General features: G+C 68.0%; 3 protein-coding genes across 4 annotated transcripts in view; all 3 read left to right on the top strand.

The window, feature by feature from the left end:
- The window catches only part of SDK2 (sidekick cell adhesion molecule 2), a 33,539-nt gene extending 23,811 nt beyond the window's left edge, over window positions 1–9,728 (top strand). Inside the window, exons 21-45 of one of the 2 annotated variants that reach the window (XM_088537552.1) lie at window positions 349–540; window positions 620–741; window positions 807–916; window positions 1,007–1,157; window positions 1,748–1,985; window positions 2,064–2,179; window positions 2,255–2,444; window positions 2,573–2,671; window positions 2,792–2,986; window positions 3,075–3,270; window positions 3,496–3,599; window positions 3,697–3,767; window positions 3,862–3,997; window positions 4,567–4,623; window positions 4,720–4,821; window positions 4,924–5,039; window positions 5,597–5,783; window positions 6,327–6,464; window positions 6,537–6,698; window positions 6,871–6,996; window positions 7,093–7,257; window positions 7,508–7,648; window positions 8,055–8,193; window positions 8,508–8,634; window positions 9,352–9,728. In XM_088537552.1, coding sequence (XP_088393678.1) covers window positions 349–540; window positions 620–741; window positions 807–916; window positions 1,007–1,157; window positions 1,748–1,985; window positions 2,064–2,179; window positions 2,255–2,444; window positions 2,573–2,671; window positions 2,792–2,986; window positions 3,075–3,270; window positions 3,496–3,599; window positions 3,697–3,767; window positions 3,862–3,997; window positions 4,567–4,623; window positions 4,720–4,821; window positions 4,924–5,039; window positions 5,597–5,783; window positions 6,327–6,464; window positions 6,537–6,698; window positions 6,871–6,996; window positions 7,093–7,257; window positions 7,508–7,648; window positions 8,055–8,193; window positions 8,508–8,634; window positions 9,352–9,705 — 3,734 coding nt within the window. In that variant the 3' untranslated portion in view covers window positions 9,706–9,728. Of the gene's footprint in view, window positions 1–348; window positions 541–619; window positions 742–806; window positions 917–1,006; window positions 1,158–1,747; window positions 1,986–2,063; window positions 2,180–2,254; window positions 2,445–2,572; window positions 2,672–2,791; window positions 2,987–3,074; window positions 3,271–3,495; window positions 3,600–3,696; window positions 3,768–3,861; window positions 3,998–4,566; window positions 4,624–4,719; window positions 4,822–4,923; window positions 5,040–5,596; window positions 5,784–6,326; window positions 6,699–6,870; window positions 6,997–7,092; window positions 7,258–7,507; window positions 7,649–8,054; window positions 8,194–8,507; window positions 8,635–9,351 lie in introns of both variants that reach the window. The other variant, XM_088537547.1, reaches the window with a different exon arrangement.
- A 2,688-nt stretch (window positions 9,729–12,416) lies between these two features.
- CDC42EP4 (CDC42 effector protein 4) lies at window positions 12,417–17,914 on the top strand. The gene is made up of 2 exons (XM_088537224.1): window positions 12,417–12,549; window positions 16,983–17,914. The coding sequence occupies exon 2, from the start codon at window positions 17,053–17,055 to the stop codon at window positions 17,911–17,913; it is 861 nt and encodes a 286-aa protein (XP_088393350.1). The 5' UTR covers window positions 12,417–12,549; window positions 16,983–17,052; the 3' UTR covers window position 17,914.
- Window positions 17,915–20,394: 2,480 nt separating this feature from the next.
- CPSF4L (cleavage and polyadenylation specific factor 4 like) lies at window positions 20,395–23,107 on the top strand. The gene is made up of 8 exons (XM_088538247.1): window positions 20,395–20,497; window positions 20,641–20,691; window positions 21,085–21,237; window positions 21,549–21,643; window positions 21,799–21,893; window positions 22,219–22,258; window positions 22,383–22,547; window positions 23,039–23,107. Exons 1-8 carry the CDS (start codon window positions 20,395–20,397, stop codon window positions 23,105–23,107), a joined length of 771 nt encoding a protein of 256 aa, XP_088394373.1.
- Window positions 23,108–23,472: the final 365 nt, after the last annotated feature.

Genomic DNA, 23,472 nt, shown 5'->3' on the forward strand with positions numbered 1-23,472 from the left:
GTGGCTTGGTGGGTCCCAGGGCATCCTCATGGGTGAGGCGAGTCCCAGGGTGTCCTCAAGGGTGAGATGGGTCCCAGAGCGTCCTCTCCAGTGAGATGGGTCCTTGGGCGTCCTCATGGGTGAGACGGGTCCCAGGGTGTCCTGTGGCTTGGTGGGTCCCAGGGCGTCCTCATGGGTGAGATGAGTCCCGGGGTGTCCTCACAGGTGACACAGGTCCCCAGAACGTCCTATGTGTGGTGGGTCCCAGGGCATCCTCATGGGTGAGGTGGGTCCTGGGGTGTCTTGTGGGTTGTCGGATCCCCAGGTGTCGCACTCACCACCACTTGATGCCACGGGGTTGCATTGCAGGCTACCGCATATCCTGGGAGGAGTACAACCGCACCAACACGCGGGTGACGCACTACCTGCCCAACGTCACCCTGGAGTACCGCGTCACCGGCCTCACCGCCCTCACCACCTACACCATCGAGGTGGCCGCCATGACCTCCAAGGGACAGGGACAGCTCTCCTCCTCCACCATCTCCTCGGGGGTGCCCCCAGGTGAGCGCGCGGAGCAGGGCCGCGCTGCCACGGAGCCCCCCTGCCACGGCCATCACCCTCGTCCCCCGTGTCCCCGCAGAGCTCCCCGGGGCGCCCACCAACCTGGGCATCTCCAACATCGGCCCGCGCTCGGTCACGCTGCAGTTCCGCCCGGGCTACGACGGCAAGACGTCGGTGTCGGGCTGGCGCGTGGAGGCGCAGGTACGGGGCGGCGCGGGCGCGGGCAGCGCGCGCGGGGCCCCGCTCAGCCCGCTGTCCCCACGCAGGTGGGACAGGTCCCCGAGGGCGGCGCCTGGCGCCTCGTGCACCAGCTGGCCGGTGAGCCCGACGCGCGCTCCATGGAGGTGCCCAACCTGAGCCCCTACACCTACTACAGGCGAGTGGCCGCGACAGGGACGCAGGGACGCCACGGGGCTTTTTGTCCCCCCTGCCCAGTGACCCCGTCTCGTCTTCATCCCCTCTGCAGCTTCCGCATGCGGCAGGTGAACATCGTGGGCACCAGCCCGCCCAGCCTGCCCTCCCGCAGGATCCAGACCCTGCAGGCGCCTCCGGACGTGGCGCCCACCAATGTCACCCTGCGCACGGCCAGCGAGACCAGCCTGTGGCTGCGCTGGATGGTGAGGGATGCTGCAGCTGCACGCTTGGGCTGCATGCTTGGACACTGCACGTGGGGCTGCGTGCTTGTGTGCTGTGCACTGAGTCACCAGGGCTGTGCATGAGGCTCACTGAGGCCATGCACAGGGCTGCATGCTTGTGTGCCATGCACAGGGCTCGCTGGAACATTGCACACAGGGCTGCATGCTAGATGCAGTGCATGGACTCACCAGGGCTGTAAAAGGGGCTTGCATGGGACTGTGCACAGGGCTGCATGCTTCGGTGACGTGCACAGGGCTCACTGGGGCACCATGCACAGAGCTGTGTGCTGGGTGCCGTGCATGGGGTCACTACGGCTGTGCTCAGGGCTCACTGGGGCTGTGCACAGGGCTGCTTGCTCGGGCACAGGGCTCATTAGGGCACCGTGCACAGGGCTGCACGTTGGGCACTGTGCATGGGCTCCCCGGGGCAGCGCGCAGGGTCTCCAGGGCTGGCGGGATTAGAGGGAGCAGAGCTGTTCCTGCCTGGCAGCTCTGGGGAAGCTGAGGGGAGGACGGAGCCTGGGCGGATTCGGGATGGTTCCTGGAGGCTGATGGTTTTCTCCGGGTGCCAGCCGCTGCCCGAGCAGGAGTACAACGGCAACCCCGACTCCGTGGGCTACCGCATCCGGTACGCGCGGGCGGATGGGCGCGGGCGGCCGCTGCTGCACGCCATCCCCGACCGCGTCGAGCGCGAGTTCACCATCGAGGACCTGGAGGAGTGGACCGAGTACCACGTGCAGGTCCAGGCCTTCAACGCCATCGGCGCCGGGCCCTGGAGCCCCTTGGTGTTGGGGCGCACGCGGGAGTCAGGTACCGCTGCATCCCCGGCCGCGCTGCGCCGCGTCCCCGTGTCCCCAACCCTGACTCGTGCTCTCGTCCCCTTCCCAGTGCCCTCCTCGGGCCCCTCCAACGTGTCCGTGCTGGCCACCACGTCCAGCAGCTTGCTGGTGCGCTGGAGCGACATCCCCGAGGCCGACTGCAACGGGCTGGTCCTGGGCTACAAGGTGAGCGGCCGCCCCGTGGCTCGCCCGGGTGCCCGTGGCAGGGAGCGGGTGTCCCACGGGCGCGCTGCCCCGCAGGTGATGTACCAGGAGCAGGAGGCGGAGGCGCGGGCTCGCTTCTGGCTGGTGGAGGGCAACGCGTCGCGCAGCGCCCAGCTCGCCGGGCTGCGCAAGTACACGCTCTACGAGGTGCGGGTGCTGGCCTTCACCAGGATGGGCGACGGCGTGCCCAGCCACCCGCCCGTCCTCGAGAGGACGCTGGATGACGGTGGGTGCCTGCAGCAGGGAGCTCCCCGGCTCTCCGGGTGTCCCGGATCGCCAGCCGCCTCCCTGGGGCCACCGCGCTCCCCCTGGGGGTGCTGGTCCTAGTGCACCCCTTGTCTCTGCGTCCTGCAGTGCCCGGTCCCCCCGTGGGCATCCTCTTCCCCGAAGTGAGGACGACGTCGGTGCGGTTGGTCTGGCAGCCGCCCGCGGCGCCCAATGGCATCATCCTGGGTAGGCGCGGAGCCAGGATGCTCTGCAGGGATGGGGAGCAGGGGTGGACACGGGCGCCGAGACCCACTCCTGGGGGTGCCCCGAGCACCACGGATGCCCCCATGCCCGCCTTGCCCGCAGCCTACCAGGTCACGCACCGGCTCAACACGAGCGCGGCCGGCGCCGGGGCCGGGGAGCTGCTCGAGCCCAGCGCCCGGCACTACACGGCCACCGACCTGCAGCCCGAGGCCGCCTACGTGTTCCGCGTGGCGGCGCAGACCCGCAAGGGCTGGGGCCAGGCGGCCGAGGCGCTCGTGGTGACCACCGAGAAGAGAGGTAATGGCACGGGTGGGAACGTGGCACACGGCGCGGGCTGTCCCTGTGCTCCCGTGCCCACCGTGCCGCTTCCTTCCCTCCCGCGCAGAGCGGCCGCAGCCGCCCGGGAAGCCGCTGGCGCGGCAGGAGGACGTGGGCGCGCGGAGCGTGCGGCTCTCCTGGGAGCCGGGCAGCGACGGGCTCTCCCCTGTGCGCTACTACACGGTGCAGAGCCGCGAGCTGCCCGACGGCGCTTGGGCCCTGCGCGCCGCCGGCCCCAACGCCAGCGCCTTCCTGGTGGACAGGTGAGCATGGGGACATGGGGACGGGACGGCACCTGAGCAGTGCCAGGCGGAGCTGGGCATCCCCGGCGGGTGCGAGTCTGCACTATGCCTGGATTTGGGCAGTTACCTTGTGCCGCGGGTCTCTGGCCCCGTTTTGCCCATGCACCAGCGGTGCAGAGCAACGGGGTGACATCCCTGGGTGATGGTGGGGACTGATGCCAGCCCCGTCTGCTCCCCTCCGCGCAGGCTGAAGCCCTTCACCTCCTACAAGTTCCGTGTGAAGGCGACGAATGACATCGGTGACAGCGACTACAGTGAGGAGTCGGAGTCGCTCACCACCCTGCAAGCTGGTCAGTGCCTGGAGGGGTCGGGACTCAGCCCGGGAGCGGGACTGCGGCTTGGAAAGGGGGTGTCCCCGGTGCCTCACCGCCCCTTTGCGCCCCGCAGCCCCCGAGGAAGCCCCCACCATCCTCTCCGTCACGCCGCACACCACCACGTCGGTGCTCATCCGCTGGCAGGTACCATCCCCGCGACCCCTCTGCGAGGGCTCCGGGGCTCTCCGAAGTGCCGGGTGCTGGCGCGGGGCAGCCCCTCACTGTCCCCTCCCTGCAGCCACCGGCCGAGGACAAGATCAACGGGATCCTGCTGGGCTTCCGCCTGCGCTACCGCGAGCTGCTCTACGACGGGCTGCGCGGCTTCACGCTGCGCGGCATCGGCAACCCCGGCGCCACGTGGGCCGAGCTCACGCGTGAGTGTGGGCACCTCACTGTGCACCCCACGTCCCCCCGGCGTGTAGCTGCTTGCATGCAACACGGCATGCACATTGCATGTAAATACATGTGTGCATGTGCATGCACCATGTGGGTACTTGCATGCAACACAGCATGAAAATCTCATGCAAATGCCCATGTATGCACACGTGTGCGCACACATCATGTGTGTAATTGCACACAACAGCATTAAATCCTATGTGCATGCCTGTGTGTACATGCACCTGCATGCTCATTATGCAGGTGTTTACATGCAACAGTGTGCAAATCCCACACAACTTGCTATATGAGTGTGTGTGTATCACAGGGGTGCTTGCATGCAACGCGGCATGCAAATCCCATTTAAATGCCCATGTGTGCACATCATATGGGCGCTTGCATGCCAACGCCAGCATGGGACTTCACCCCACCTACTGCTCTGAGATGCCCCATGCCAAGAACTGAGTGTGCAGAGCCTGCCCACGTGGGCTGGCCCTGCGGGGGGTGTTTGGGAGCGAGGGCTCCGTGTGGGCAGCACTAAAGGGCTCTCGTCTCCTCGTGCCGCCAGCCGTCTATGCCGTGCACAACCTCAGCGAGGTCTCGCTCACCCAGTACGAGCTGCACGGTAAGTGGCTGCTCTCCGCACATGGCCTCCCTGCCTGTCCCTCTGTTCCTGGGCCCCTGGGGACACTGCGTCCCGCTCACACCGTCCCCACCGCAGACCTGAGCAAGCACCGGCGCTACGAGATCCGCCTGAGCGTGTACAACGCCGCGGGCGAGGGCCCCCCCAGCGCCCCCCAGGAGGTCTTCGTGGGCGAAGCGGGTGAGCGGCGCCTGCGGGACAGGGACCCCGGCCGTCACTCCCCGCTCCCTGTCCGGGGGGCAGGGGGAGGACAGACGGACGCTGACGCTTTCCCCTGCACAGTGCCCACTGCGGCACCGCAGAACGTGGCGGTCCAGGCAGTCACGGCCACCCAGCTGGACGTCACCTGGGACCCGCCGCCCCCCGAGAGCCAGAACGGTGACATCCAGGGCTACAAGGTACTGCAGCTGCCCTGGGGGGTGTTGGGGACCTTGCAGGGATGCTGGGGTTCTCTGGTTTCCTGGGAAGGCCCAGGTGTTTGGATATGGCCTAGGTGCCCTGGTAGGAGCTGGGGAGACATGGAAAGCCCTGGGGTGCCCTGGGGGGATTCTGGATGCGCTTGCAGGGATTCTGAGTGCTCTGGAGAGATGCTGGGTGCTTGGGGGTGATTCTGGGTGCCTTTTCAAGGATGCTGGGTGCTCTGGGGGTGTTCTGGATGCGCTTGCAGGGATGCTGGGTGCTCTGGAGAGATGCTGGGGACCTCGCGCTGGTCCCAGGCTGCATCCGAGCTCCCGCGCGGCGGCAGAGGGCGCAGTTGGTCCTTGGACGGGCTCCACAGCGCCCAACTGCCCGCTCGGGAATGCAGCCGGGATGCAGGGATGCAGCAGGGGAGCTGCAGGGGTAGGGATGCAGCTGGGATGCAGGGATGCAGCCGGGATGCTGCTGGCGGTGTGGGGATTCAGCAGGGAGCATTTGAGCCCAATGCAAGCTCAGGGCTCATCCCCTTTCCTTGCAGATCCACTTCTGGGAGGCGCAGCGGCAGAACGAGAGCGCGCGCGTGAAGACGCTCTTCCTGCCCGAGAGCGGCGTGAAGCTGAAGAACCTCACGGGCTACACCGCGTACCGGGTCAGCGTGGCCGCCTTCAACGCGGCCGGCGACGGCCCCCGCAGCGCCGCGGTGCCGGCGCGGACGCTGCAGGCAGGTGAGCCCGCGCCTCGGCCCCGTGGCTCCCGGGCCGAGCGTGGCCGCGTCCGCTCCCCGCGTCCAGCTCCAGAGACTGGTCCCCAGGGGTTGGCTGAGACCGGGCAAGCTCGTTGCCTTGGTGCTCTTAGCATGAACCCCCATTTACAGTAGTTAGCACAAGGTCAAATCCTGCTAGCGTAATGTGCCAACCTGCCCAAGGCTACCTGCATTGAGCTTGGCCCCGTGATGCTCGCGGCCCCCGTGCAGGGATGATACAATGCACAGAGCAGTGCCCGCAGCTCCCTCCTCTGCTGTTTTTGCTGGAAAAGGCCTGGATTTTCCCTGAACTGCTGGTCAGCCTGGTGTCCCGTGTGAGAGGGAGGTCAATGTGTTGCTCCTCAGCACCTCCCACCCTGCTCTTCCCCTCCTCCTCCTCTTCCTCCTCCTCTCCCTTTCCCGGTTGCCGAGGGTTCCGGGTGCCATCCCTCTGGATCACGCAGCGGGACAGCTCTGTGCCTGGTGCGTCCCCCCAAGCCAGCCCCTTGGCCCCGTCCCCCCGCAGCCCCCAGCGCCCCTGGCTCCATCAAGTTCAGCGAGCTGACCACGACGTCGGTGAACGTGTCCTGGGAGCCGCCGCCGCTGCCCAACGGGCTCCTGGAGGGCTACCGGCTCGTCTACGAGCCCTGCTCGCCTGTGGATGGTGAGGACACGGCCGGGCGCAGCGTGAGGGGCCCCCGCAGCCCTGTGCCCGGCTCAGCCCCACTGCCCGCAGGCGTCAGCAAGATCGTGACCGTGGACGTGAAGGGGAGCAGCCCGCTGTGGATGAAGGTGAAGGACCTGGCCGAGGGTGTCACCTACCGCTTCCGCATCCGTGCCAAAACCTTCGCCTACGGGCCCGACATCGAGGCCAACGTCACCACGGGGCCCGGGGAAGGTAGGGGCAGCTGCCGCGCAGGACCGCGGCTCCATGATGGGATGGGACGCGATGCCATGGGATGGGACGCGATGCCATGGGATGGGATGGGACGCGATGCAATGGGATGGGACGGTCCCTCCTACCGCAGCGGGTCTGTCCCCACGGCACTGACTGTGCCCCGGGTCCCCAGGTGCCCCCGGGCCCCCCGGCGAGCCCTTCATCTCCCGCTACGGCTCGGCCATCACCATCCACTGGTCGAGCGGGGACCCCGGCAAAGGGCCCATCACCAGATACGTCATCGAGGCCCGGCCGTCAGGTACCCGCGCTGCCCGCTCCCTGTTCCCACTGCCATGTGGCGGGGCAGCAGAGCCGCTGTCCCCCCGCCGGCTCCCAGCCTGCCGCTCTCTTCCAGACGAGGGGCTCTGGGACATCCTCATCAAGGACATCCCCAAGGAGGTGACCTCCTACACCTTCAGCATGGACATCCTCAAGCAGGGCGTCAGCTACGACTTCCGCGTCATCGCCGTCAACGACTACGGCTACGGCACCCCCAGCACGCCCTCCCCTGCCGTGTCAGGTAGCTGGCAGGGAGGACAGTGACGGTGTCCCCAGATGCCCCCAGGGTGGGGGGACACTTGGCTTTCACCCTGTGGTTACTACAGAAACCCATCCCGATGACCTCGCTTGGCTCTGCCAGCCCCATGCAAAGCCCCCCAGTATCCCCATCCCGGTCCAGTAACCTCATCCCAGTCTAGCCAGTTGCTCCACATGGTTCAGTGTCCCCTGGGGCAGACCCGAACCCCCCTGACCCCCTCCACTGTGTCCAGCCCAGAAAGCCAACCCGTTTTATGAGGAGTGGTGGTTCCTGGTGGTCATCGCGCTCGTGGGGCTCATCTTCATCCTGCTGCTCGTCTTCGTGCTCATCATTCGCGGGCAGAGCAAGAAGTACGCCAAGAAGTCGGACTCGGGTGAGCACGGCGGGGAGGGCACTGGCTGTGTCCCCACGGCCGCTCCAGCAAGATGCTGCGGGCTCCATGCAGCAGAGAGGCGGCAGCTGGGATTAAATGCTGGCTTGTCTCGCAGAGGTCACCGGGATTAGCCAAACACAGCTCTGTTTTCTTAGCTGCATCAAGGGCTCAAATTGTGGGGAAAATCCAGGCCTCCTTGTTGAATAAACAGGGCCGGGGAGGCTGCAGGTCAGGGCTGAGCCGCGGCGGGCTCGGCTCTGGGGCGGCTCCGGGATGGCTCCGGGATGGCTCCGGGGCGGCTCCGGGATGGCTCTGGGATGGCTCTGGGAGGGGTTGCGGGAACTGCGGGCGGGCACAGACCTCGGATGCGCTCGGATGCGCTCGGCTCAGCTCCGCGGCCCCGCAGGGAATGGCGCCAAGGCGAACGCCCTAGGCCATGGCGAGATGCTGAGCCTGGACGAGAGCAGCTTCCCCGCGCTGGAACTCAACAACCGGCGCCTCTCCGTCAAGAATTCCTTCTGCCGCAAGAACGGCATCTACACCCGGTAGGGACCCCGCCGCCTCCGGGGACCCTCAGGGATCCCCTGGGGACCTGCCATACCCCAGGGCCCTGCTGCTCAATCGGGTCCTGCTACCCCTTGGGCATCTGTGACCTGCACAGGGACCTGCTGTCCCATGGGGGCTGCCACCTGCAGGGACCTGCGTGTCCTCCTGCCTCTGCTGCAGCCACCTGGCACCAGCCCTGTCCCCTGATGGCTAAAGGGCTGGTGAGGGGTCTGGGCACAGCGCGGACCTGGAGCTGGGGGTCCAGGGACTGTCACGGTGCTGAGAGTGACCAGAGCATCCGCATTGCACCAAGGTCCCCGCCGCGGCCCAGCCCTGGCAGCCTGCACTACTCGGACGAGGACGTGACCAAGTACAACGACCTCATCCCGGCCGAGAGCAGCAGCCTCACGGAGAAGCCCTCCGAGGTCTCCGACTCTCAGGTATCCACCCCTGGACGCCCCTGCAAGCCTCCAGCCTGGCGCAGAGGAGCAGCTTTGGGATGAGCTCGTCCCGCTCGGAGGCAGCAGCAATGGCACTGTTGTCTTTGCCCGGACAAAGCAGCAGTTGCAGCCCTGGGAAGATGCTCCCTGGTCTCCCCACGCAGAAGCATCTTCCCACGTGGGGGGATGCAGGGTCCCTCGCCATCCCCTCTGTGCCACTTGGTGCCCTTTGGGCTGCGCTTCTCAGGGCTCGAGTGCCTTGGAGGAGCTGTGAAGAGCTGGACAGCGGGAGCTGGACGCTGGGGCTGACAGGCTGGGCTGGTGGCCACCGCGCGCCTCAAAGGGCCCTTTGTGCACAGCTGAATTCAGTGACAGCAAGCGCAGGGAGAGCAGGGCGGCCGCGCGGGCAGGGTACCCAGGCACGAGCCATGGCTTTGGGCTGCAAGCTTGCCCCATGGCTTGGGTGCCAGACCGCCCTATTGCTTGAGTGCAAGCTTGACCCATGGCTTGAGTGCAAGCTTGCCCCGGGGCTTGGGTGCAAGCTCATCTTATCGCTTGCAGTGCAAGCTCTCCCCTCGCTTGGGCTGCAAGCTGACCTCCCTGGGTTGGTGGTAAGCTTGCCCCATCGCTCTCGGGTGCAAGCTCGCCCCATCACTGGCCGTGCAAGCTGCCCCGTGTCTCCGTGGCCGCGCGCTCACCCCCTTCCCCTGTCCGCAGGGAAGCGACAGCGAGTACGAGGTGGACGCGGGCCCGCAGAAGGGCCACTCCTTCGTCAACCACTACATCAGCGACCCCACCTACTACAACTCGTGGCGGCGGCAGCAGAAGGGGCTGTCACGCGCGCAGGCCTACAGCTACACGGAGAGCGACGCGGGGGAGCCCGAGCACGGGCCGCCGGCCCCCGGCGCCGCCGCGCAGCAGGGCAGCCTCTTCCGCCCCGGGGGCAGCCGGACTCCCACGCCACAGACCCCCGCCAACCCGCCGAGCCAGCCCGGCACCCTGTACCGCCCGCCCAGCAGCCTGGCGCCCGCCTCCCGCGCGCCCATCGCCGGCTTCTCCTCCTTCGTCTGACGCCCCAGCGGGCCCAGGACACCCCGGGAAGACGGGAAGGAGGCGAGCGGGGACGGACAGGATGGCGCGGGGTCCCTATGCCCGGGTGCTCGCGTGAGCCCCCACTCGGCTCCGTGGGGGCTCCTGGTTTTCTCAGTGGTGCACGGAGCGAAATGACAAGCGACTGCCGGGGGATGAAGCCGCCTCCTTCTTTTAGCCAAAGCTTCCCATGCTGGACTCCGTGCACAGGGAGGGACGGGGCCGGCACGGGGACACTGCAGCAGGGGCGCCGATGGTGCCAGCTCCTCCGGCAACCCCGGCTCCACTTACTGTAACCTCTCCGGAGGCAAAAATCCCAACCCGCTGCCCAGTCTGGGGCAGCCGCAGGGACAATTGATGCTCCTGCAGCGTTTGTCCCATATGGGCTCCGGCAGCCCCGAATGCAGCAGTGGGTGGGATAGGGGTGATGCCCAACAGCTGCAGCCCTCCCTCAGGCTCCTGCTGCTTTGGGTGGGATTTTCTTTGATCCTGTTTCATGCAGCAGCCGGGGAGTTGGGGAGCTCTGGGGCCTGCGCTGAGTTCGGGCGGTCTCAGCGCCTGCAGCGCCGAGGGGCCCTTCGGGGCGATGCCAATAAACAGCCTGAGGATCATGCGGGCTCCGCGCTTCCCTGCCGCCGTTCCAGGCTGGATCCCTGCAATTCCAGAGGAGGAGGAATCGGCACCCCGGCTTGTGCAAGAGGAGCCGCTGTCCTCCGCGCTGCCGTGTGCTGTCAGCCGCAATCAGTCCCGCGGCCACGCGGCCTTGACGTCTCTCCGACTCGGGCTGTGCCGCGGCTCCAGCTCCTGCCAAGGGCAGACGCCTGGCGCTATCGGAGCCGCTGGAGCCGAAGGGGGGCAGGGGCGGCTGCTGGACCCCAGATCCCGGTGGCTTTGCCGCGAGCGGCTCCCCGGCAGGAAGGTTCCTTTCCCAGGAAGGGGCTGGGGGTTGCGAGCTGGGAGCCCCGGCTGTGTTTCGTTGTTTATTTTCTCTGGTTGTTTGCTCTGAGCAGAGCGGTGTCGGTATTTGAGGAAAGTCAAACAGTCGCAGCTCTCCGGGCTGAGATTAAAGCAAGCGGAGTGTGAGCCAAGGGCAGCGCGTGCGGGGCAGGAGCAGCGCTGCCGCTCGGCCTCACCTTTTCCACATGGATTTTCCAGCTCTCTGCCAGCTCCTGGAGCAGGCACTAAGTGTCCCTACATTCCCCTTGCCAAGGGGTGTGGGCAGCGGGACAGCTCTATCCCACAGCGGGACAGCTCCGTCCCGCAGCATCAGGGGCTGGATGGGACCCAGTGCGTCACAGACACAGATCCCATTTTCCAAGCACGGCCGCTCCGTGGTCCCGTGGATCCTGCCCCAGCATTGCAGCTCTGGTGGGTGACACTGATCGCTGCTGACAGCCCTGTCGTGCTCAGCACCGCGATGCCGTGATGGCATCAGGTGAGGCTGGCAGCTCCGGGCGACACGTCCAGCGCGAGGCAGCTCCACGTCCCCACGGCCACATCCCGGGTGACAAGCACGCAGGAGGCACAGCGGGACCCTCAGGAATCCTCCTGCGGGGGGATGAGCTCCATCCGGCTGCGAGCAGGGTGCTTGGCACTCGTCCTGCCTCTCTTTCCCCGAATGCAAAGCAGGGGAAGGGAGCAGCCAAACAAACTGGCTATGAAAATGGCAACGAGGCAAATGCAGCAGGCAGTGAGGCCTGGGAAAGACAATCCGGGCGCCAGAGGAGGCCTGGGGGTGGATGTGGATGCACGTGCAGGCACGGGCACGATGCTGGACACGCTTGACCCTGCGTCCCAGGGCAGCGGTGGCTCCTGCTGCTGCTCCCGCAGCCCTGGTCTCCTCCGTCCAAGGCATCCTGAGCCCCCGGTTGGGATGCGGAGGCCCCAGGTGCCTGCTCGCAGTCCCTGCACCCAGGCTCCGGCGCCAGGCGCTCTGGAATATGCAAGTGACGCCGCATTAGGCAGATGGGGATAATCTTGGCTCCCTGCGCCTCTTCTCCCAGCGAGCTCTCTCCGCCTTAATCCCCCCAGGGAAGCTTGCAGCCCTGGACTCTCCCTTTCAGAGGTGGTGTGGATGGCAGTGTCCTGGTGTCCCCATCCCTGCACTGTGCCCATCACACACCCTGATCGTTCCCAAGCCCAGAGGTCCTGGTCCGGGCTGCCAGGGGGACCGGGCATCCTGTTGGCCTTGCCGGTCACACAGGGAAAGTGGCAGGGAGGGAGCGCGTGGCTGGGGCCATGCACGTGTCACCCGTGTTGTCCCCACAGTGGGCGGTGGTTGTGGCCCCCTCACCCTCCATGCCAAACTCGACCACATTAATCCCCTTAATTCATCAAATCATCAGAGGTGGTTTTGTCCCGGAGCAGATCCACACGGGGGCCCACGGACCCCCTAGCACTCACGGAGCCCCCAGTCCCCACGGCGGGGGTGGTGCTGGTGAGTCCCCACCCGTGAAGGGGTCCGGACCGGGACCCCCACCCCACCCCTCCCCTCCCCTCCCCACCCCACCCCACCCGACCCTACTCTATCGATCCCATCCCATCCCGGGGGCCCCACGCGTGGATTCCCCCCCGCCCGTGGGGACCACACCCACCGCGGCGCCCCCCGCCCCGCTCGGGTTTGAATGGAGGGTGTCGGGGGGGGGAGCGGTGCCGGTGACGTGGCGCCGCCCCATTGGCCTGGGCGGGGCGATGACATCATGCCCGTCGCGGCGGTAGTGGCGGGGGGCGTGGCCTCGGCCCGGGCGGGTTCGGCTGCGCTCGGCTCGGTTCGGCTCGGCACCCGACGGCGCGGCCATGGCCCGGGAGCGGGTCCCGACCGGGCAGGTAGGAGGCGGCTGGGACACGGCCCGGCCCGGCCCAGCTCGGCTCGGTTCGGCTCCGCTCCACCCCGCTGCAAGCACTGGGCCTTGGCCCCGCTATTGTGCGGGGAGTGGAGGGGGTGCGTCGGAACCGGGACCCGGATCGGGGCTGGGTTCACACCGCCCGGCTCCGGGCCAGCCCAGCTCCCGGTGCCGGTCCTCCGGGACAGCGCGTAGCCTTCCGGCGGCGCCGGGCCGGGCCGAGGCGGGTCCCTCCCGCCCCGTCGCGCCTGCGGGGGCCCGGCCGCGGGGGCGGGCGCCGAGTCGGTGCGGAGGGAGCCACCCCGTCCAGGAGCGAATAACCGGAGTGACCGGGGGGCGGCAACGTCCGGGGCCCCCCGAGTCCTCCGGGGGTCGTCGGCGCCGCCGCCGTCGGGGTCCGCCCGGGAGCAGGGTGCGCAGAGGAGCCGGGGGAAGCGGCCCGCGGGTGCGGGAGCCGCCGGGGCAGGAGGTACCGGGGAGCGCGGCCCGGGGCGGGTTTGTGGGCGGGATTGCGGTCCCAGTTCGGAAGGGGTTAACAGGACGCTCCACCGTGTTTGCCCAGCCCGGACGGCCCACTTGCCTCACCCGGGCCACCGAGCTCCGTCGCGGGTGCTGAGTGGTGGCTCCTGCTTGCTCGCCCGAGAAGGTCCCCGGGCCACTGGTCAGGACGGTCGCTCGGGGCGCTGGGCTCAGCCTGGTGTGGGCTCGGAGCCTTGCCCGTTGCCCTCACAGTTATTCGCTGCCCGCAGAGTCCAGGAGGGCACGCAGGGCTGGCAGTGCCGCGCCGCCCGGGGCCCTCGAGGCTGCTCCGTGGCCCTTCTCGGAAATGTTGATCCTCGCCGTGCTGGAGTGGGTCCAGCGCCTTCCCGGGCTCGCTCCGCTGCGCTGGGACGGGGCGCAGGCTGCTGCTGAGTCAGAGCGGAGCCGAAATCCCCTGCTGGCTCTTCCTCCTGTGGGGCTTCCTGGCCGGCCTCAAACTTCCTCGAGCCCCCGATCCTTCCTTCCCCTGACAGGCAGCATCCTGGGATGTGCCCAGCTCCTGAGCCTGGGCATGGGGCTGGCCCGTCCCTCCAAGCCCGCTCCGGCCCTACCGGGACCATCAGCTGCCCTGGGGTGACCCCAGCTGCAGTGGCACTGGATATAGATGTTTCCAAGCGCCGAATCTATCGATCAGGAAGCCCGTTAAAAAGGGAGCGGGATCATTAGCTGCCTCATGGCGAGGCCGAGCGCGGCGGGACGCGGCCAGCCAGCCTCATCCTGAGCGCGGCTCCCTGGGCCAGGGCGCTCCCGCCTGCGGTAAACGAGGCTGGAGCCGCCTCGGAGAGCGTGGACCGTGTCCAGCGGAGGTGAGCGCGGCCTTGGCTCTGCGGGTCTGGCTCCTGGTGACGCGGGAGGAGCAGAGCGGCCTCGGAAAGGCCCTGTGCTGGGGACACGGGCGTCCCGGCTGCCCGCCGCGTTGTGCTGACCCCGGCGCTGCTTTTGTTCCGCGGGTTTTGTTGCGAGCGGAGCGGGCGCCGGGGGCAGCGCCGGGGCCCGCGGCAGGTAGGGCGGCCGCCCGGGAGGAGGCTCCTGTTTACATCCCGGCTAAGCCGCAGGAATGTCCAGCCCGGGGGAGGCCGGGAGGTCTGTTCAGCCCCGGCATCCTGCCGGACCCTGGCCAGGCTCCGGCGCTGAGAGCAAGGACCAGCGCCGAGATAACCTTTCCCCCCGGGAACGTCGCGCCTGGTCCGGGCCCTGCAGCAGGAGGATTTATGGTGCTTGTGCTGGCTTGTCCTGCCGAGAGCTGCTCCATGAACTCCAGCTCGCCCTGCGTCGGCGGCATTCCCGGCGGGAACGCCGCTCCGCTCAGGGCCGACACTGAGGTCACACACGGTCTGCGCGTGGGCCGAACCAGCCGGGTGCTGGGGACCGTGGGGTGTCCCAGGCCCCTGGCCCCGTCTGGGCTGGCAGGAACATCAAAGGCGGCAGCGGCCGCGTGAGCCGGCGGGTCTGGCGCGACGCGGGCGCTTCCTCCGCGCGCTCGCCCTGCGACGTGCCGGTGCTCCCTGCCCGCGGGGCCCGGCCGGGCCGGCTCGCGCGGCGGGTGGGGAGCGACGCCTCTGATCCGGCGGCCCCGGGCGCTGCCCGCGGCGCGGGGCGGGCGGCAGAGCGGGGACCGGCCGGGCCGGCCGGGATGCTTCCGCGTGGCGCCGGGGCGCAGCGTGGGAGCGCGCATGGCCCGGGCCGCGTCCCCGCTGCGCCGGCCTCGCCGGGTGCCCGCGGTCCCGCGGGGCTGAATGGGATGGGGCTGCGGGTGGGAGCGCAGCGGTGTTGGCTGCGAGCCTGGTCCGGCTTCTCCAGCTCCTGCCCACGTGGGAAGTGGCCACCTGAGCCAAAGGGCAAACGGGGAACGCGATGATGGTCCGCAAGGGAGGAGAGGTGCAGGCCGGAGTGGGTCCGGGCCCCGGTGCTGTCCATGGGACATGAGGCCCCAGAGCCACTGCTCAGGTTTCCCAGCGCACGCTTGGGACGCGCTGGCAAGCGGCTGCGCTGTCCTGGTTTCCTTTGTGAAAGCGGCCGCCTCGTGAATGTCACCGGATCCGCTCTGCACCCGACGCGCCGAGGAAAGAGGGCTCCGGGCTGCTGCCCCGGGAGGTGCCCGAGGCCATGGGGGCTGTGCTGGGGGCTCGTCCTGTGTCTCCCCGTGCACCCATGGGAGTAGCTTGGGTGCTAAGAGCAGCTGCTGCCTACAGGAGGGTCGAGTGCTGCAGATGGGGGGCTCGCAGAGGGCGTTCGGGGGCCGCCGCAGCGCTCGGGTAACGCTGCAACCTCCCGCCGGCCCCTCCGCGAGGGTTGCAAAGTATCTCGCAAGCAGCGAACTTGGCTCCGAAATCTAAATAGAGGGAGGGACAGTCCCCAGATGGCCTCGCTCAGCAGCACGGTTGCCTTGCCCGGCAGGGGAGCTTGCCGGGAGCGTTTGCTTTATGTGAAAGCAAAGGCAGCAGGAATGCCAGCCTGAAAGGAGAGCTTGCAAAGGGAAAATGCCCGTGGCACCCGCGCCCCGCCGGGCGAGCGCATGCGCGCGGCCCGCGTGGGAACCTGGCAGGGGCCGAGCCCGCTCCCCCCGGCTCATTGTGCGCGGACAAATGGAGAGGGCCGGGCGAGGGAGGGAGAGCTGCCCGGCTCCGCTCGAGGCGCCGCGGGAGCGCGGAGCAGGCAGAGCCGCTGCTGCCGCCCGGGAGGTAACGGGGGATCGGAGCGTGCTGGGGCTGGTGCGTCCCAGCACCCACCGGAGCGGGTGTTTTCCTGCACCCGGGTCGTGCAGGGGTGGCTGCAAGGCGGGAAGCTCGGGAACACAGGCGTGCGGTGCCAGGAGCCGCTCGGGGCCGCGCCGCAGCACCGGGAGGAGCCAGGAGAGGAGCCGAAGGCTGGGACTTTGCTCCCGCGCGGGTCGGAGTCCAGCCTGCCCGAGGCTCCGCTTCCGGAGCCGCAGGACAGAGCGACGTCTCCAGGGCTGGTTTCGGAAGGGGTGCTGCGAGGTGCCCGAGGGCCCTGCGCGAGGCTGCGCTCGCTTGCTGCGGTGCTTGCACACGGCTCGTCCTCCAGCCCCGCTGCCCGCGCTGGCGGCGGGAGGCAGCCGCAGCTCCTGCCCGTTCCGGATGCCTCAGCATCCCTCAGCACCTGCATCCAGCTCCTCTGCAGGGAGCAGGATGGGACTCGGGGGTGCTGGGGCAGCAGCGGGGCCGTGTCCCCTCGTCCCCAAGCAGGGAGAGCGGGTGCCGGCAGGGCAGGCACTGTCCGTGCTTCCCGCGGCGGCTCCGTGCGCGCGCAGCCGGCCCGGCGGTGCCTCCCGGGGGCTCCTCGCACACTTCCTGCCGTCTGGTTCCAATTGCTGCTGGCGGCCGCTCCTCCCTGCGCTCCAGCGATTAAACACCCAAAAAATCCCAGGCATCTGCTCAGCGCTGGGCTCCGCACGGCCAGGACCCTCCACGGGTCCCCCTTGGTGTCCGTCCTGCTGCTTCGCCGAGCCAGAGCGGGGCTGGCCATGAGACCTGGCGTCTCACGGGGTGGATCAGGGGCTGCTGTCCCCATCGCTGCGGAGCCCGCCGGGATTGGTGACACGGAGCCGCGACAAGGCGGGAGCCTGCGCTCGCTGCAGGGGTTTCATCCCACGGGGCGCGGGGGCTGCCTCGCTGCGCCCCAGGACACAGTCTGCCTGTCTGTGCCTGTGTCCCACGGGCTGCGGGGAGGTCTGGGGACCTTCTCCTGAGGGCCACCCCTGGGCCCGGATGGGAAGAGTCTTTTGCAGCGGGGAAGGAGTGCAGCGCCCTGTGCATGCGTGTATGTGCATGTATTCTGCAGCCTCGCCTGGCCGAGGTGGCATCCACAGGGCCTTGTCCCCAAAGCTTGACCATGTCCCTCTCTTCTCTCCCCTAGGACTGAGCGGTGCCCGGAGGCCGCGGCCGCGCCGAGCAGAGCGCGCGGGGCCCCGCGCGTGCCCGCCACCATGCCCATCCTCAAGCAGCTCGTCTCCAACTCGGCCCACTCCAAGCGGCGCTCGCGGGCCGACCTGACGGCCGAGATGATCAGCGCGCCGCTGGGGGACTTCCGCCACACCATGCACGTGGGCCGCGCCGGGGACGCCTTCGGGGACACGTCCTTCCTCACGAGCAAGGCGGGCGAGCCGGAGGGCGGCGAGGAGCCGGGCGCCTCCAAGCCGGGGCTGCTGTCGCGCCGCTTCCGCAGCAGCAAGCGCTCGCAGTCGGTGACGCGGGGCGACCGGCGCGACATGCTGGGCTCGCTGCGGGACTCGGCGCTCTTCGTCAAGAACGCCGTGTCGCTGCCGCAGCTCAACGAGAAGGATGCGGAGCGCGGCGCCGCGCAGCTGCCCAAGAGCCTCTCCTCCAGCCCCGTCAAGAAGCCGCTCGAGGAGAGCAGCCCCGAGGAGGCGGCGCGGCCCAACGGGGCGGCCGCCCGCCCGCCGAGCCCCCCTGGCCTGGACGAGCGCGACTTTGGGGACATCGCCGAGCTGCCCGTGGTGGCGGCGGCGGCGGCGCGCGGCGGGGCGGGCATGAAGCACGCCGAGTCCATCATGTCCTTCCACATCGACCTGGGGCCCTCCATGCTCGGCGACGTGCTCAGCATCATGGATAAGGAGCAGTGGGAGCAGGACGAGGAGGAGGAGGAGGCGGGCGGCGGGGCCGAGCAGGGCCCGGCGCGGCTGGGCTCCCCGGCGCGCTGCGGTGCCAGGGACAGCGGGGCGGCCCCGGCGGAGCGCAGCCCCGCGGCCGCCCGGCACAGCCCGCCCCGCCGCCCCGACAAGGAGTTCTGCTTCGCCGACGAGGACGACGACGAGATCCGGGTATAGGGCAGCCAGCCGAGCACAGGGCTCCGCTTCTCCCTGGCGCAGCCCGGGGCCGTGGGATCCCGTGCTCCCGGCGAGGCTTCCCGGCACGCCGGGCTCCGGAGCGGCTCCGCGCTCACTCCCAGGGCTGCCTGCGGCTCCTGCCTCGGGACAGGGAGCCAACTCCATCCTGGGTCTTTCCGTTGGACTTTGGATATTAGCTCCATATTATTTTTTTTTTCCCTGCTGTAGAGCAATATAGATTCAAACAGGACGAGGCTTCAACCTTTTGGCTCCTTTCGTAATATATATTCATATATATATATTCTCCATTCTCCCCGTCCCCTCCCTGTACAATTTTTACCGGTCTGATTTGTACTTAACTCTTTTTCCTTTTGCTTTTGGGTTTAACCGTGAGGGGGTCCCTGTGGGGCTTGGAGCAGTGCCCGACGTTGGGCAGCGCTGGGGACCCTCCGGGCATGTGATGCTGTTGGGGCTCCCTCCAATCCCGGAGCATCCCGGTCGCTTCCTGGAGGGATCCCTGCGGGTGGCCGGGGATGCCGGGGTCCCCCCGACCAGGGAAGCGCTGCTGCCGGGTGGGATGTGGCTCCTAGGCCCCCCGTGCCGCTGCCGGGGGTGGAAGCAGAGGGTTTTATACCTTGTATGTACAAAGATTTGCAAAGAATAAAAGGAAGCGGTAGTGACAGCGGTGGCCTGTGTCCTTGGGGGACAGCCGGGGCGGGGGACGGGACACACAACTCGCACCCTGCCCGGGCAGGTCCGGCTGCCGCACGGAGCAGGAGCTTCCCCTGGGAGCAGCGACTCCGTCCTTGCTGCCACCCGCCCCCGCAGGACACTGTCACTTGTAGCCCGTGTCCCCTTGGTGCCATCGCTGGCGGCCAGCCCGGCCAGCACGGCGGGAGCCCCCGCGGGCGCCGTCGCCTCGGAGCCGCGCGCGGAAGCGGCCGCGCTCCCGCTGGCCGGATCTGGCTCGGGGCTGGGTGCCCGCGGCCAGGCCCCGGCTGCCAGGCCGGGCCGTGCCAGGCCCCCCGCCTCCGCGCGGGGCAGAACTGGCTGTCCCCAAAGCCACCGGCATGAAGCCAGGGCCGGCCCCGCTGCCACTGCCACACAGGGGGTGACAGCGGCCCCCGGCGCCGCGCGGTGGGCAGAGGGACACGGGGCAGCCCTGCCGCTGTGCCGGGGGCCCCGTCCTGGCCCCCGCTCGGGACTCTGGCCCGTCCTGCTCTCCCGCAGCCGCGGGGCACAAAGCGGGGCTGTGCGCGAGCCGCGGCCGGCACAAAGCCCCGCGGCGGGGGACACTGCGCTATTGTGCGCGGAGAACAACAGCAGCTGCGGCCGGGCTCTTCCCGGCTGAGCTCACCGCGTCCCGGCTCCGCTCTCCCCGGCCCAGGAAAACACCCCGCGCGTCCCCGCATCCCTGCGGCAGGCGCGGGGCGGGATGCGGCTCCTCCTGTCCCGCGAGGATGCTCCGGGGTGCCGGGGGCTGCTGTCCTGCCCGGCACCCGGTGCGTCCCCGAGGCCACCAGGCCACCCGGCTGCTCTCCGCGGTGGCACGAGGCCCCGGGGCTGCCGGCGAAGCGGCGGGGACGCCCTGGGCCGTCACGCGGCCGTCCCCATCGCTGTGACGCCTGTCGGCTCCAGCCTCCCGCTCGGCAGCAGCGGGTGCCGCGAGCCGACGGGGCAGAAAGCGCACGGGGTGCCTGGATTAGCTGGGAATCGCGCCGGAGCGGCTGCAATCCCTGCTGCCTTCCCTGCCGGCCTCCCTGCAATGCCCGGCTGCCAGCGCTGCGGGAGCCGGGACTCATCGTGGCTGCAGCCGGGCACCGGGAGCCAGCCTGGCCGCACCGCGCCGATACGGCCGGGTCTTGCCCCGATGCGGGGAGCAGCGAGTGCCGCTGGCGGGGCCGGCGCGGGCGAGTGGCGAGTGCTGGGCAGTGGGTTTATCGCTAGTGACAGAATGGGAGCAGAGCCGCAGCCCCGGGCACGCGGGGCCGTGTCGGCACGCGGGGCCGTGCGGATGGCCTCCTCCGTGGGCGCTCCCTGCCTTCCATCACGGCCCGGCCGGTGCTCACTGGGAGCCCGGGATGCGGCTCCAGGGTGCCGGGAGAGCCAGGGACAGCAGCGCAATGCTCGGAGCACGCAGGGAGAGGCATGCGGAGCCGTCCCTTGTCAGCAGGGCCACCGTGCTCTGCACGGAGGCTGCACCCACCTCCATTCCGGAGCCTCCTTTCAGAGCGAGCCCTGGTGCGGGGCAGGAGGTGACAACGGGGCCACAGCAATTGCAGCTGGGCTGCAGCTCAGCCCACGGGCTGCAAATTGGGGTCAGGTGTGAGCAGCTCTGCTCCCTAAATGGGGGCTCGAGGGCAGGGGCTGGGCAGGAGGCAGGTTTTGCAGGTGCTTGTGGTGCTCTTTGGGGAGTGAGGCTGCAGGGACTGTGCGGTCCCTCTGTGCCAGGGCTCAGCTGCACTTGCAGAGGTGGCCACGATGCAGGAGCTGGTGGCCGGTGTGGAGAAGATCAGGTTTGACTTGGAAGCAGATGTGGAGGAGCAGAGAGGAGCCCGGCTCCTGCCCTTCCCGGGTATGGACAGTAAGTTGGGGACAGAGCCTGTGCCTTCCGTCACCATCCTGGTGGCTGGTGTGGGCAGAGTGGGGTGCGTGGAGGCGCTGGGGCTCCCTGCACTGTCCCCGGGGCTGTTAGTGACGCTCCCCCTGCCCTGCTGTCGCCTGCAGAGCTGGGGGCGGCCGCCTGCGAGTTCTTCCGCCGCGGGCTCTGCTCCAAGGGTGAGTGCTGGGAGCTGTGGGGGACCCTGGGGGGCCCTTTCCATCCCAGGACTTGCTGGCATCCATGAGCGCTTGCCCGGTGTGCCCAGAATAGCGGGATTGACCCAAAGGGCTCAAGTTGTCCAGATATCTCCTCTGGTGCCTGTGTCCCTGGGCATCAGCACTGTGACCTGCCCTGCAGTGGGATGGGGCTGGGAGGACTCTGAGGGATGTGGTCAAGCTGACCCAAGGTGGGTAGCACTTGGGGACTGCAGGGAGCTGGGTACTCTGGTGTGAGTGTTTTGGGACCCGTCCCCGTGCACATGCTGGGGACCGCAGTGGAGCGCGTGGCCGCAGTGGGAAGCGGCACTGGGGCAGGAGCCGGCTGTGACACCAGGACCGTGCGGTGGCCAGGCCTGCTGTGCCCCTTCCGGCACGTCAGCGGCGACAAGACGGTGGTCTGCAAGCACTGGCTGCGTGGGTTGTGCAAGAGGGGCGACCAGTGTGACTTCCTGCACGAGTACGACGTCACCAAGATGCCCGTGTGCTACTTCTACTCCAAATTTGGTACGTTTGGCAGTGGGGCTGGGGACCCCAGCACAGGGACCCCAGCCATGCCCCTGGGAGCTGGCTTCAAGCCATTGCCTGATGCCATCTCCTGTTTGTGGAAGAAATGCCACAGGCATCTGCCCTGGTCCCTGTTTCCCTGGCCAAGCTGGGGAATGAGTCTGCCCTTCCCAGGGCAATGGGGCCAGGCCCTGCTCAGGCACTCCCTAATGGAGAGCAGTAGCACCTTGGTCCCAAAGATGGGTGAAAACTGAGGGCTTTTGGCTGGTTTGACCTGGGTGAGTGCTGTCCTGAGCCTGTCGCTCCTGCAGGCGAGTGCAGCAATAAGGATTGTCCCTTCCTGCACATCGATGCGACAACTCACGACACCGGCTGTCCCTGGTACGACCGCGGCTTCTGCAAGCACGGTGAGCGCCCGCACGCTCCCAGCCGGCGAGGGCCCAAAGAACCGGGGGGGAATGGGGCTGCCGAGGAAAGCCGGGCTCCCGGCACCCCGGGAGGGAGCGGAGCCCGGAGGCGGCGGCGCCGGGGCTGGCTAACGGGCACCTCTCCCGTGTGCAGGGGCCCCTGTGCAAGTACAAGCACACGCGGCGGGTGCTGTGCACCAACTACCTCGTCGGCTTCTGCCCGGAGGGACCTCGATGCAAATTCATGCAGTACGTACTGTGCGGGGGGAGTTGGGCACATGTCCCCCTGGGAACCGTCCCCTCTCTGCAGCCCGAGCCTCGTGCAAGGTCCCGGGTTCTCATCTAGACCCACTGCCCTGCTCTTGGCTCCCTTCTTCCCCCGTGAGCTGGTGCCCCAGGGTTGGAGCTGAGTGGGCAGGGGGTGTCCCAGACCCAGCGGGAGGCCCTTGCATGGGTGTTTGCAGCCCTAGGACCATCCTGTGGGCACACTGGGGGTATTTTGGGTGGATATTTTGGGTGGATATTGTCATCATATCCCAGGGAGTAACCACCTGTCCTCTGTGTCCCCCTCTAGCCTCAAGGCTGGGCTGATGGGCAGCATGGAGCAGAGCAAGGTGACTCCCGTCCCCTTTGAGCCAAAACTCCTCCGTGCCCTCTGAGATGTTTGGAGGCTGGTGGAGGGCACTAGCCAGTGCCAGCCTTGCCCCTGGTCACCCTCAATGTCTCTTGTCCCCCCAGCGAGCTGACCGTCCCCGAGGGGCAGCGTGGCCGGTCCAGGAGAGTGACCGGCAGCGCCCGGCGCTCGCAGAGCCGCAGCCAGTGGCCACCAGCATTAACCAGCCCCCGGCCAGCGGCTGTGTCCCTGGCCCACAGTGCCCACCTGAGCCCGTCACCTGCTTCAAGGTGAGTGTTGTGGGGACACAGGGACCTGCTGTGGTGGCTCCTGCCTTGGCGGGAGCCCTCTGAGCGGCAGCCCAAGGTGGGAGGACTTGGCTAAGGAGCACTTCAGTTGAGACTTGTCTCCTCCCTGTGTTGTGTGGGCTCCTTCCTGGGTAATGAGCCCCTTTTTGGATGTGTTTTGGAGCTCCCTCCCTTGGGCTGTGAATTGGCAGGGGAGAATGTGGTGCTTGGGCCAAGATGCCGTCGCTGTGAGCAATGCGGAGGGCTGACGGGTTTGGTGGCAGACCCTCGGCACGAGCCCCTGGCATCCCTCTGGAGCAGGGATTTGCTGCAGGAGAGGGTTTTTGGGCTGTCTCTTGAACCTACAAGCTGTGCCAAGTGAGCCATTGCCCCACCATCCCTGAAATGATGGGAAAATAATGCGATCAAAAATGGACAGGGTTTATCTAATGCAACTGATGTCTTTTCCTGTTCCTCCTGTTCCCTGCTTCCAGTGTGGCCAGAAGGGTCACTACACCAACAAGTGTGGGAAGAGTCACCTGGAAATCCTGCTGGAGAAGTGATTTGAATGTTCCTGCGAGAAAGCTGGAAAGAAGATGCACCAAGTGTGGTGGAGCCAAGGAGAAGGCAACCGGGAGGGCGCTTTGACTAGCCAAGCCGGTTGCTTTTGCTTGGTGTCGGCTCTCGCCCTTCGTGCAAGCACCAGAGGAGAAATCGCGCTCCCTTAATGCAACTAAAACCGGACTTGTCACCGCGTGCGCAGGGTCACTGCAGCTTCCCTGCTGCTCAGCTGGCTCGCGCTGCAGCCTGGGGCAGCAGGGAGCTGCGATTATGCACTTATTAAACCACAGTTCTAAGGGGTGTGAGAACAGCCTGTGCCAGGGTCCTGGGAAAGCGAAGGTGTGCTGTGATCCCGGAGGAACGCTGT

Source organism: Tinamus guttatus, unplaced genomic scaffold (genome assembly GCF_059628265.1).
Source record: "Tinamus guttatus ecotype Peru unplaced genomic scaffold, ASM5962826v1 Tinamus_guttatus_pri_ptg000045l, whole genome shotgun sequence".
Lineage (NCBI taxonomy): Eukaryota > Metazoa > Chordata > Aves > Tinamiformes > Tinamidae > Tinamus > Tinamus guttatus.